This window comes from Lontra canadensis, unplaced genomic scaffold, assembly GCF_010015895.1.
Source record: "Lontra canadensis isolate GAN:19392208 unplaced genomic scaffold, GSC_riverotter_1.0 scaffold29, whole genome shotgun sequence".
Taxonomy (NCBI): domain Eukaryota; kingdom Metazoa; phylum Chordata; class Mammalia; order Carnivora; family Mustelidae; genus Lontra; species Lontra canadensis.
This window is the reverse complement of record NW_022631023.1, coordinates 18,156,856-18,169,190: the sequence shown is the minus strand read 5'-3', so window position 1 is coordinate 18,169,190 and position 12,335 is coordinate 18,156,856. Positions and strand designations below refer to the sequence as shown.

Here is a 12,335-nt window from a genome sequence, read left to right as displayed (position 1 = left end):
GGCTCCAGTGTGCCTCGCGAGCCTCCGTTGCCTCGGGCGTTCGTTTCGCGCAACCTGCTGGGAGTTGTAGTCCCGGACCCGGGGGTGCCTGGGAGGAGGGGGGGGTTGGAGTTTCTCAGCGCCGATTCCGCGGGAAAGGCCCAGGGGCCTCACACTTCGAGTCGCGGGAGCTGCGGGTCTTACTGGGAGAGACGCTGCACGTGGAGCCCGCGCCCCTGCTGTTCTCAGCCGGCTCTGGAGCGCGGGTGGGGGCGACGGGGCCGATTCCGGAGCGGGTGAGTGCGGCCGCGGGGGAGGAAGGGAGCGCGGGCCCGCGCGGGCCGGCCTCGTTCCGGGGCCTTCTCACCCACAGCGGCCCCCCCGCGGCCGCCTCTGTGTTTTGTTTCCGCTGGTCCCCGGCGCTGTGACTCCCATTTCCGTTCGTGGAGACTTGAGGGAGCCGGGTGGGGAGGGGCGGGTGAGGCAGTGCGGGGAGCGGAGGGGAGGGGAGGGGCGCGCGGCGCGGGGCCCTGGGAAGCCGCGCGTCCCCGGGCCTCCCGTGTCACCTTTCGCTGCTCCCTTTCCTTGCTGTCCCCTCCTCGCCTGTGCGCCGTCCGCGGCGGTCCGCGGTCGGGATGAGATCCTGACGCCCCCAGTATTTCAGAGGAAGGTGCAGAACCAGTCTCCTCGCCAACTCAGCGTTGCGCGCTCACTTCACTTCCAGCTGTCTTTTAGAACTGCCCCACAGTTGCGTCAAAGCCGTTTATTAATGTATGGGGTGCCCATAGGGGTTTATTTTAGAAACGAGGAAGTAAGAGAAGGGGAAAATGATGGGTTAATGTAGCTTGCCAACATCTTTAGTATTTTGTGTCCTGGAAGATAAGCCGTTTGTGCGTGTTTGCAGTGTATTTTAGGGATCCTAGTTTGATTAGAGTAATAGCAGTGTTAATAACAGTGCCTAATATTGTCCTGCAAGATGATGAGTAATGATGTAGAAATAGTGTCCACTTCATAAATAGTTTTCCACTAACGAATTCCACTAGCAGGAATTCCAGGTCTGGCGCGTGGGAGGAGCAAAGATTCCCGGTTCCCGGGAGCAAAGAGCTGGGCAGTGATAACATTCTTAGGTACTGTGTTATCTTAAGCTCAAGAAGAAATTGACCGGCTCTTTAGAAGCAACTTTAGGGGATTAACCTGTCTCAGGGTTTTGATCCAGGTTTTCCAAGGTTTTTCTTGTTTTTTTTTGTTTTAAAGACATATTCTGACATCAGCTGGACATAAGGCAGTTTTACCTGAATTGCATATATGCATGTCATGAGGGATATATAGTGTTGAAGTATCAAAATAAGGAGCTAGATGTTAAGTTGAGGTGAGTTATGAGGCCATGGGGAGGCTGGATACTAAATTAAAACAGTTGAGTTAAATCTCTCTCCAACCTTTATTTATAAAACTTCAAATCTACATTCCTGGAAAACAAATTAGACAGAGAAAACCTCCCCGGGCGGGGGTGGGGGAGGTGGTCACCAAGTGTTAACCTTTTTTCACACTTTCATTCTCACTCTCTACACACACAGATGTTTGTGCTTTATTTTTTCTTAAATTGTTGATTTTATTTTTTTTTAAATGTCTTTTAATTTCTTATGATTTTAAAAGTATCTTTTAGCTTGGGAAAATGTGCTGTCAATCCTGCAGGTACTCTCATACTAATATTTAGGAATTCTTTATGTTCCTTCAGTGGGCAAAGTTGTCCTAAATTCTGTAAACTAGTAATGCATCCCAATGAGGAAATACAATCCTTAAATTTGTGGCTCCAAAAGAGAATGTTATAAACATAACTGTATTTTAAGAAAACTAGCCTTTCTAGGAATTTTTACTTAATTCGTATGGTTTTTGTGAAGTGTTCTGAACCCCAGGTTAGATTTAATCTAAGAAAAACCAGGGCATCAAGGGGCAGCTCTTAGGTGAAGAGGTTCCACATAATGTTCTTGTCTCTATTTTTATAAGTATTGACATAGAATTCTGGAAAATTGGTTCCAGAAAAATAGCTAAGACACACTCAAGCACTGATACCAAAGATTTGGATAACTTCCCAAACCTCTTCCACTGCTTCTCCCCACTAGATTTAGAATGAGAAAGAGATCAATTCAGAGATCTTCAGGTAGGGTGATTTTTTTTTCCCCAAAACTGTGTAAGCTCATTTTTTGCTTCATTTGACACCTTGCGGGCAAATAATCTTTAGGTTTTTTGGAAGATCGCAGGATAAATTTCTTTTAAACAGCTCCCTGTTTTAGTGCTTGTATTAAGTCCAACTACAGTTATCCCTGCTGAGAAGTCTATGAGGCCATTTCTCAGCTTCTAGTTACTTCCTCTTTCTATTTTTCCATAGTTCCCAGAAATATCACTTGTTTTCTAATTTTTCTTTCTTAAAATTGGCTATGGAGGGGCACCTGGCTGGCTCAATAGGTAGAGAGTGTGACTCTTGACCTGAGGGTCATGAGTTCAAGCCCCAGGTTGGGCATGGAGCCTACTTAATTAAATAATAAAAAATAAATAAATAAGTAATAGAGGTAAGAGTGGATGATGAGTGTAAGCCCTGAAAATAAAACATAAGTGTTTTTTTTTTTTTTCTCTTAAGAGTTATTTGTTCATTAGAGAGAGAGATGGTGGAGGGGGAGTGATCAGGCACAGGGAGGGAGAGAATCCACAGATAGACTTTTTACTGAGCTAGAGCCTACTGTGGGGCTCCATCCAGGACCCTGAGATCATGATCTGAGTGGAAACCAGTAGTTGGCCACCCAACCACCTGAGCCATCCAGATTCCCCATAAGTAATCTTTTTAAGTGTTTTTCTACTATAAACCTTATTCTGTTTCTCCCTTTTCCTACAGGGAACAATTTTTATGATGTGTGTGTATAAATTATTTTCTTGTTTCTACTTAATAAAGTTTCCTAGCATGTGCTCCTTTCTTAAAAACTATGGATACTGATACTGGCTTCAGCTTCCAGCTATCACCAACAAAGCTGTCCTGAACATCCTGTTATCAATCAGTGTGAGAATGTCTGTAATGCTTATCTAAGGGCAGTTTTGCTGGGTAATAAATACAGGCATACTCGAGTTGAGCAAGTGCTGCTAGATTTTTTTTCCAAAATTGTACACTTGTCTGTACCCCATCACTAGCGGCAGAGGGTTTTTACAAACTCACCTTACATACTCACTTCCCTACTAACTCTTCTGTATTCAGATTTCTAATTTTTGTCATATACACACCAATACACACAGTATAGAGTTCTTTGTTTTAAACTGCGTTTTAGGGGATGATTTGAATTCGTGCATTTCTTCATATCCGTGGCCGTTTTGTTTTTCTTTCATGTGAATTTTCTTTTCCTATGCCTTACTTTTCTAATTTGTCCTGACTTTTTTGAGGTTGTTATCAACTTGTAGAAATTCGTTCTCTAATATTCGAATTATTAGTCCCTTGTCACTTTTGAATATTGGAAATATGTTTTTTCACTCTGTGGCCTATTAAACGTAAATCTTAATTTTTATGTAATGAAATCCGCCAGTTTTTGTCCTTAGAGTTTATATATTTGGAATTTTATTCAAGAAATCCTTTTCTAGGGACGCCTGGGTGGCTCATTCGGTTAAGCCACTGGCTTCTGCTCGGGTCACAATCCCAGGGTCCTGAGATCAAATCCCGAATCGGGCTCCTTGCTTGGCAGGGAGCCTTCTTCTCTCTCTGTCTCTGCCTGCTTGTGCATCCTCTCTCTCTCTCTCTCTCTCTCTGACAAATTAATTAATTAATTAATTAATTTAAAAGAAATCCTTTTCTATCCTTAAGCTGCAAAAAAATCCCCACCATTTTCTTCTATTAGCTTTATAGTTTTACCTTTCATGCTTAAGCCTTAAAGGCATCTGGAGCCGATTTTATCTGATGTGTACTAGCACTTACAGCTTTTATTTTTTCATTACATATTAATGGAATTCCAACTAAGGGTAAGGTACCATTCCAGGTACTTTGTATACATCTATAAACAAATATCCTTTAGTTGTCCTGTAATGTAGGTCCCTACTGGGTCATCAGTTGTTTTGCTGTGGTGCTCAGTGTGAATTCCACAATTTTATACAGGGCATCAGTTAAGGGATAGGCTTTACTGGGGAAAGGGAAGATTCAATTAGTCCAGAGTTAACAAGAAAAGTCCTTAATCCTTTCATCATCCAAAACAAAAGTCTAGGGGCCTAGGCAGTCTACTGGGTGTGCATGTTGTGTATCCACACGGAGAACCCCATCGCCTTAATTGTTTTTTCTTTTTATACAGCAACTGTGAGAGCAGCCTTGATAATGTGGGGGAAAATCAGACCACTTTATCTAGATTTAAGTGCCAGCTATTTAGAGACTAACTTGTAAGAAAACCCACTCCTCAGCTGCTGGAGATGGTGGGACCTAAGGAGAGTTACAGCCCTTCTAACATGGGAAAGAAGAAAGTTTTCCAGTACTACTATATAACAAATTACTATACATTTAGTGGCTTAAATATACCATCAATTAATTATATACAATTCTGGAAATTAAGTCTGAAATGTGTCTTTCTGGGCCAAAATCAGATATTAACAGAACTGTGTTTCTTCTCAAGATTCTAGGAGAGAATTTGTTTCTTTTTTTCAGCTTCTAGAGGCTATCTGTGTTCTTGGCTTGTGGCTCCTTCTCTCCATCTTCAAAGCCAGTCACAGCCAGTTGAGTCTTTCTAGCTTTGAATCACTCTGGATCTCTTCAGAGTCCCTCTTCCATTTTTAAGGACTTTTGTGATTTTGGTGTGTGCAACTAGATAATCCTGGATAATTTGTATTTTAAGATCAGCTGATTAGTAACCCTAATTCCCCTCTGCCATGTAACTTCATATATTCACAAGTTTGGGGTTATTGTGCCTCCCAGAGACTTTGGTCCTTTGAGAAATTGAGACTTGGCAGAACTCCTCTTATGTCAGGAGACTGGCAAAGTCCCTAATTTGACAAGCCGATTTAAGTTCCTAAAGTCACTCTTGGACAATTTGGGTCTTGTGCTTTGATGATGATAGACTGGAGGAAGAAAGATAATGAATGCAGAAATTAATGATTAAGTATGTTAGAGGGACAGGTGCTGTGGACAACAATAAAGGGGTAAAGAGGAGGCCAGTTACAGAATTAAATGGGGGTGGTCAGGGTATACCTCACTGGGAAAAGGATATCTGAGCAGACATCAAAGAGGTGAGGGATCTAGCCAAGAGGACAGCTGAGGGAAGTAGGTGCCAGGCAGATGATCAGGAGGAGCAAGGCCTGCAGGGTAGGAAGGTGCAAGGACTAGCAAGGAGGCTGGTGTAGGAGTGGGAGTCAGAGCAGTAATGCCGGTGGGGTAGATCTTACAGGGCCTTAATGGCCACTGTGAAGTCTTTAGATTTCACCGTGACTGATAGAAATCAAAGGAGCACTATGCTATAACTTCAGTTTTAAAAAGGATCGATTGCACTGGCTGTTGTGTTGACTGAGAATGGACTGTAGTGGAGATGAGGGCATAGAAATAGGAAAACCTGTTAGCGGAGGCTGTGGCAGTATTCCAGGTTAGAGATGGTGGTGGTTCTTGCACTAGTGTACGTTTGCAAAATAGAGCCTGTCTTTGAAGAAACCACGGTTCGGCCTCACCTAGAATGATGTGTAGTTGGGTTGTTGCACCTGAGGTGTGACATGGAACCACATGCAGCTGAGCCTCACTAGCCTCTGGACAGTTGTCACGTGAGGGTGGACTCAGAATAAGGTTGTTCTGTTTTAAAGATTATAAAGCATTTAAATGCTTGTGCCTGGTGCTAGGTAAATAGTTTTATTATTATTATTATCAGGTATGAATATTGGAAGTCTTCATTTTGTCATATCTGTAAGTGGGAGACTCCTTTGCAAATAATAGAATACCAAGTATAAGTCAAAGAGTCAGAGGCACTTAGAAAACTCTACTCTGGACTGAGACTATGTATGGAGTCTAAAGACAAATGCATTGACCAACAGTGAGAAAGAGCAACCTAGAACTCAACAGCATTAATACCTCAGAAAGGGTCACAAAGAAATACCAATATACATAGCTATTTTTTGCATTACTTAGCATTTTTTAAATTATGATTTTGTATCAGTGGTAGTTTAAAGCAGCAGGTAATTTTACATGAGAGAATCAAAAACTGAAATTAATGGTTTAAAATCTATAAAACCACATCTAAAAAATCAAAATAAATTCTGATGTGTAATCAGGGCAATATAGGTATATCTGTAATGATTTGTTACTTTATTTTGCTGTTTTAGAATATTGTAATGGCCTTTATAAGATGTAATTTGTAACACAAATACTAGCCCTGATTAACTTTATGTCACTCTATCATTACAATGCTTTGTGGTAAATTTTGCTACTAAAGTACAGCTTTTAGCTGAACAACTATAATTCATCACCATGTTAATATTTAATTTGAATCCATTATTAAGATTGTAATGCTGTAATAGAATTGACATACCTTTCGCTTGATTTTGAAGTAACTTGAATTAATATATTGACTCAGTTTGGGCAAAAATGTCCCAGTAAATACAATGAAATGATGAAAAAGTCATGTTAGGTTAATAAAAATATTGTTTGTGGATTTTCTTTCATATATGAAGATTACTTCCTCTTCTGCTTACCCTCTCCTTTTTTTTAAATTGGATTTCTGCTTTTTGGTAGCATTTCTGTTTATGCAGATAACTTCAAAATGTCCTAAGTTTTAACTCTTGCAGGACTGAGCTTTTGAAATACTCCAACCATGACTAAAAGAGAAGCAGAGGAGCTGATAGAAATTGAGATTGATGGGACAGAGAAACCAGAGTGCACAGAAGAAAGGTTGGTTTTTTTCTGCATTTACCACTTTTTATAATTATCAGCATAGCTACTTAAAATTAAGAATCAAGCCATAGTTTTGGGGAGTTTTGTTTTGTTTTGTTTTTTAACTGACCTCAGCATTTTGCAGGATAACGTATTGGCTTTTTTACCTTTGACTTAATTGCTTTGTATCTGGGAGGGAAAGACAGTTTTAAACTAAAGGTAGTAATAAATATAGCTGATAATGATGAAGCAGTTGATTGCAATAGTTCTGCTTCTAGGGCACTGTTTGATTCTTTTCCTTTCCTCCGTGCTGGTTACTTTATTTCAGAAAGAGGTTAATTCACAACCTGAAATAATTTAACAAATATCTGTAAGTAACTGCTATAAACTGGTAACTCTGAGGAATATGTGAATAAGTGAGACAGTAACCTGCTCTTATAGAGGCCGCATTGTGTTTGAGGAGGCATACAGGTATAGGGGTAGTTATGTGCCCAGTACCAAGTATATAGTGCAGTGAAAGGTGTTAGTTTTGGGGATAGTAATGGAAGATTACTCCATTAAAGAGGGAGAGCAGTGGTAATGAGTTCAGAATCCAGGGACTCAGTCTGGGTAAAAATAGAGATTTGAGAATCAAGAAGTTTGAGGAAAATGATGGCTAATGGTCCCTATGTTTCTCTATAAAGCAGAAGATGAGATAATATGTTGAAAGTAAAAGGAACTAAAGAGTAATAGATAATAGAGGACTTCTGCGGAATAAATGAAGGTTTAGAATAACTCTGTGTTGAATGGACAAAATCACCAAGGTTGATAGGGATGCTGAGTGTTGAGAGTCGAGCTGAGATTTAAAACCTTAAATTTTTAATAGAGCTTTTCAGTGTGTTTGAGTGTGCTAAATCCCCTCTCAGTCATCAGATACATATATGCATGTGTGCGTATGTGTTTATACATGCATAGGTGGATGTATTTATTTTTATGTATACACACAAATGGCACACATATCCCAAAGTGTTTACTATTTGGCCCTTTACAGAAAATCTTTGCAGATGTCTCATGTAAGAAATTGATAATTACTGTGTTAACCTGGGAAGTAGCCATTAAGGAGCAGTTGCTGCTATGAAGCTGTAGTACACAGTAGTTGTGCAAGAATTTAGGTCCAGTGATGTGAGATCATCCCGTTTTTCAGGAGAAATTCAGATTTTTGCATGAAGTTTCCCAAGGTTTAAATGGTGGCAACAAAATATTTAAACATTTTTTAAATATTGAGCTCAAATAAAATAGGTTGTAAATCTATCTTTTTTTTTCTCTAAATCTATCTTAAAGTGGCATTTCTTCTAAAGAATGGTTGTTAAAAAGAAAATTATAGCCTAATGTGCTATTACTAAAGAATTTGGTAGAAATACTTAGCCAAAAGACCCAATTAATTTACCCTAACAAAAGTAATAGTAATAATAGTTTACTGCCATTTAAAAATTATTTTCATTTTTAATCATGAGTGGTCTACTATAACTTTTGAAGTATTAGAAAAATTTAGGCTGTGTACATTTATTGAATATGATACATATATTGCATTACACTTGGAATTTATGTGAAAATGGAACTTGACAAATTTTTTATTTCTTTTAATTTTTATTTTTATATTATTTTTATTAACATATAATGTATTATTTGCCCCAGGGGTACAGGTCTGTGAATCATCAGACTTACACATTTCACAGCACTAAACCATAGCACACGGACAAATTTTTAAATACATGGTGCTGTCTTTGACAACTACAGTGAGAATTAAATCATATTAAAAGTAAACATGCTGTGAAACTTCATTGACTTCCAGCTCACCAATCTAGTAGATATTATTTGATGTCTGTTTTGTTTTTGAGTCCATATAAGGATTTTGAAAAAAGTATGTAAAATTATTTGCCAAAGATTTTACCCCCAAGGCACTTAAGATTTCATAGAATTCAAAGTATGAAATAATAGTATAGAAGAGCTTCAGAGTTTTAAAGCAGGAGTATATTTTTTTTAAATGTGGAATTGCACTGATTTTAACCAGTAGTTCTCAGATTAAATTAAGTGGAAAGTATTTTATATAATTTATATTTTCATACCTTATTATGTACATTTATGTTGGGAAAGGAAATTGAGTAGTAGAAATGGCATATAGATTTTGACGGGACTCTTTATTTTCCATTTTGGGCCTAAAATTTTCCAAAATAAGTTGAAAATGTAATATTTATATTTCCCTATAAATATGGTATATGCAGTATTTATATTTATTTATACACACACACACAAACACATACACATACTCGTAAGGAGATACATTTGCAAGGTTGCTTTAAATTTTATGTTAGCATTTCTCTGCAATTTAGTATCCAGTTTGGCAGTGCTAGTTGGTGAAAAGCCTACCACTACGAATAGTGTCTATGCAGAAAGGAGTTTCAAAAACCAGACTTTAGAAATAATTGTTAACCATTATATCCTTTAATATTTAGTATTGTGGAACAAACCTACACGCCAGCTGAATGTGTAAGCCAGGCTATAGACATCAATGAGCCAATAGGCAATTTAAAGAAATTGCTAGAACCAAGACTGCAGTGTTCTTTGGATGCTCATGAAATTTGCCTGCAAGATATCCAGGTAATTTTTTTTTTCTTTTGTGATTTATATTTTAGCATTTAAATCTGCATTAGAAATTTTTTTTTTTAAGATTTTATTTTTAAGTAATCTTTACACCTAACATGGGATTTGAACTTTTACCCCCAGGGCATTAAGAGTCACATGCTCTACCTACTGAGCCAGCCAGGCACCCAGAAATATTTTTTTGGTAGCCTTTTATCTCTATAGCTATAGTCTTTATAACAAAATTTGGCCAATATTGCAAAATTTACACATTTAAAATAAAAGTTCTTCCAGCAAAATTCCCTCCATTTAAAATTGTATCTAAAAGATTGAGTACTAGCAGTAACTGGGTAGCTCAGTGGGTTAAGTGTCTGACTCTTAATCTCAGCTCAGGTCTTGATTTCAGGGTCACGAGTTCATGCCCTGCATCAGGCTCCACACTGTGTGTGTAGCTTACTTAGGAAATAAAAATCTTGAGTACTGAATCAAATGCTTGGTTTTTACTTTCACAAATATGAAATGAGCTTAAATAAATGTGAATCAGAGCCTAAACGTAAAGTAGTGAGAAGCACATTGACCTTGGAACTTGAAGTGTGTCCTAACACTTTATAACTAGGTTTTAGCTTCTTTGTGCATTAGTTTCCTCATCTTTAAAAAGAGAAAACTGGAGTAAGTGATTTTTACCTTCCCTTCCATTTTTATTGGCTCCAGAAGTGAATTTTGGATAAGAACTTAAACACCAGTGTATGTATTTTGGGGGTTTATTGCAATAGGATTTTACCTGCAGTCGTATTTTAATAATACGTTTACAGCATATTCATAGTCATGTTTTATAGTATTCGCTCAAGAAAGGTAATATATTCATGTACAAAAAGTAGCTTAGATAGAATTGCTCAGAAGAGTTTCTCTAGACCTTCCTTGAACATACTAGTAAGTACTAGAGTTTATATTGGTTTTCATCGTAATTTATACAAATACGTATTGTGTCTTCTTTTGGATTGTTTGGTTTGTCTTGCTTTTTCTTTCTCTCTTTTATCTGCCTTGTGTTATAGCTATTCCATGTTACAGGAATTTTGCCTTAGTTTTTTAAAAATTCAAATCATCATATATGTATTATTTTAAAATAAGATTTTGGTGTAGAATAACTTGAAATGTTTTAATGAAATTTGTGCCTTTCAGTTTCCACTCAACCATACTTTTATCTTTTCCTTTCAGTAAGTCTAGTAAATGTTGTGGAGGGGTGGGGAAGGAAGGATATTGTTCTTCCAGAATTAGAGAATGTATGTGGGTCTGATACTAATAATTTTAGGATTTAAAGTTTTTCTTCTCTCAGGGAGAGAATAAACTAGCACAATCTTTTTGGAAGGTAATCTGGTATTTAATGTCTATTAATATTAAATGTGCAATACCTAGTAGTTCACCTCAATAAATTGTTCTTAGAGAAATCCTCACCTAAGTGAGCAAAGTTGTACATATGAGCTGTTCATTGCTTGGTTGTGCAGAAAGTGAAAATAACTCAAATGTTCCAAAAACACAGAAGGAGAGAAATAACTTCTGTAGATTGGTGTACAAGGCAGCCATGACAGATTGGTGAACTAGAGCTATATGGGCAGTGTACCTTGAATGAAAAAATATTTGCAGAGCACTGCTGCATTATCTCATTTTAAATTCACATTTGTCTTTGAAATCAGCATATTCTTAATTATATTCTGCAGATGTAGAAACTGAGATTTAAAGATCAACAATTTGCCAGTGCATAGTTACAAAGAGGTACAGTAGAATTTGAACCCAGGCCTGTGTGACTCCAAAACTCTTTCTTCAGTTATTTGAGGCAGACTTTTAAGAAAGTCAGCTCAGCATCACTGGACTTCACCTGATTTTCTCATATGTAAAGTAAAGTGAAATCTGGACTTGACCTCTTACTTGCCTTTCAGCTATAACATTTGTTGTTCTAACATGCTTTCTTAGCATACCTGAACTACCCAAAATGAAAATATCACTTGCGAAATACCCAGCACATCACAAGTTCTCAGAAAATATTAGTTGAATAAATGGAAATACGCATAACTGATTGTATGACAGAATTCCAAGCTAGCCTAGGAGCTAAATCATTTTGCAGTCCTCCCTCTCTCCCTTCCTCTCCTCAAAAAAAAAAAAAAATGTGAGATTAACAACTTCTCTTCTTCACATCAGTTAACCACATCCACTTGGAATCAGAATGCTTGCTGCTTGTGGTGATGCTTTTTTATTTTCAGATGAGTGCTGACTTGAAAGCCAGTGGAAAGTAGTGGGGTTGTGCTAATTTGAGGAGTATGTGTACTAGTTGTGGTATATTCAGTACTACCTGGGAGTTTACTTCCATAGTTCCATATGCTGTAGCTTCTAGTAAATCATACCTGTGTCTCCTTCAGAGAGGAGAAATCTTGAGATTAGGGGAGTTTGTAACAAAGCATCAGGCACACTTCTAAGGAGTGAAACTGCCATATTTGACCTATCTTTCTGCATGGTTACATAGTTTGTGTTATCCCTGTTGTTAGACCTAAAGTCACTTAAGATTTTAGGTTTTATATGACATTTTTAATATTAGAAAACATGTTTGTACCATGACTATAGTATTGACTGAATTCTTGGGAATGGGAGTCACAGGAGCTTTGTACCTCTAGCTGCATGAAATGCAGGCACAGGAATATACATTATTCAAGATCATTGCAATGCAGGTCTGCCTTTAAAATGGTGACAGACAACATCTGAAAGTCAGAATTACTTTTTGTCATCAGGTTGCTGTTGTGTGAAATGCATTCACACATGGAGGGAGACATGGAGGATAAAAACACTAGTACTGAAAAGATACAGAATTTTGATTGAAGATATC

At 37.9% G+C, this 12,335-nt stretch overlaps 1 protein-coding gene across 2 annotated transcripts in view; it reads left to right on the top strand.

Annotated features, from left to right (window-relative positions):
* The window catches only part of GABPA (GA binding protein transcription factor subunit alpha), a 32,821-nt gene that overhangs the window by 323 nt on the left and 20,163 nt on the right, over positions 1-12,335 (top strand). The window contains exons 1-3 of one of the 2 annotated variants that reach the window (XM_032865498.1): positions 164-275; positions 6,760-6,862; positions 9,337-9,481. In XM_032865498.1, coding sequence (XP_032721389.1) covers positions 6,786-6,862; positions 9,337-9,481 — 222 coding nt within the window. In that variant the 5' untranslated portion in view covers positions 164-275; positions 6,760-6,785. Of the gene's footprint in view, positions 1-163; positions 276-6,759; positions 6,863-9,336; positions 9,482-12,335 lie in introns of those variants that run through there. The other variant, XM_032865499.1, reaches the window with a different exon arrangement.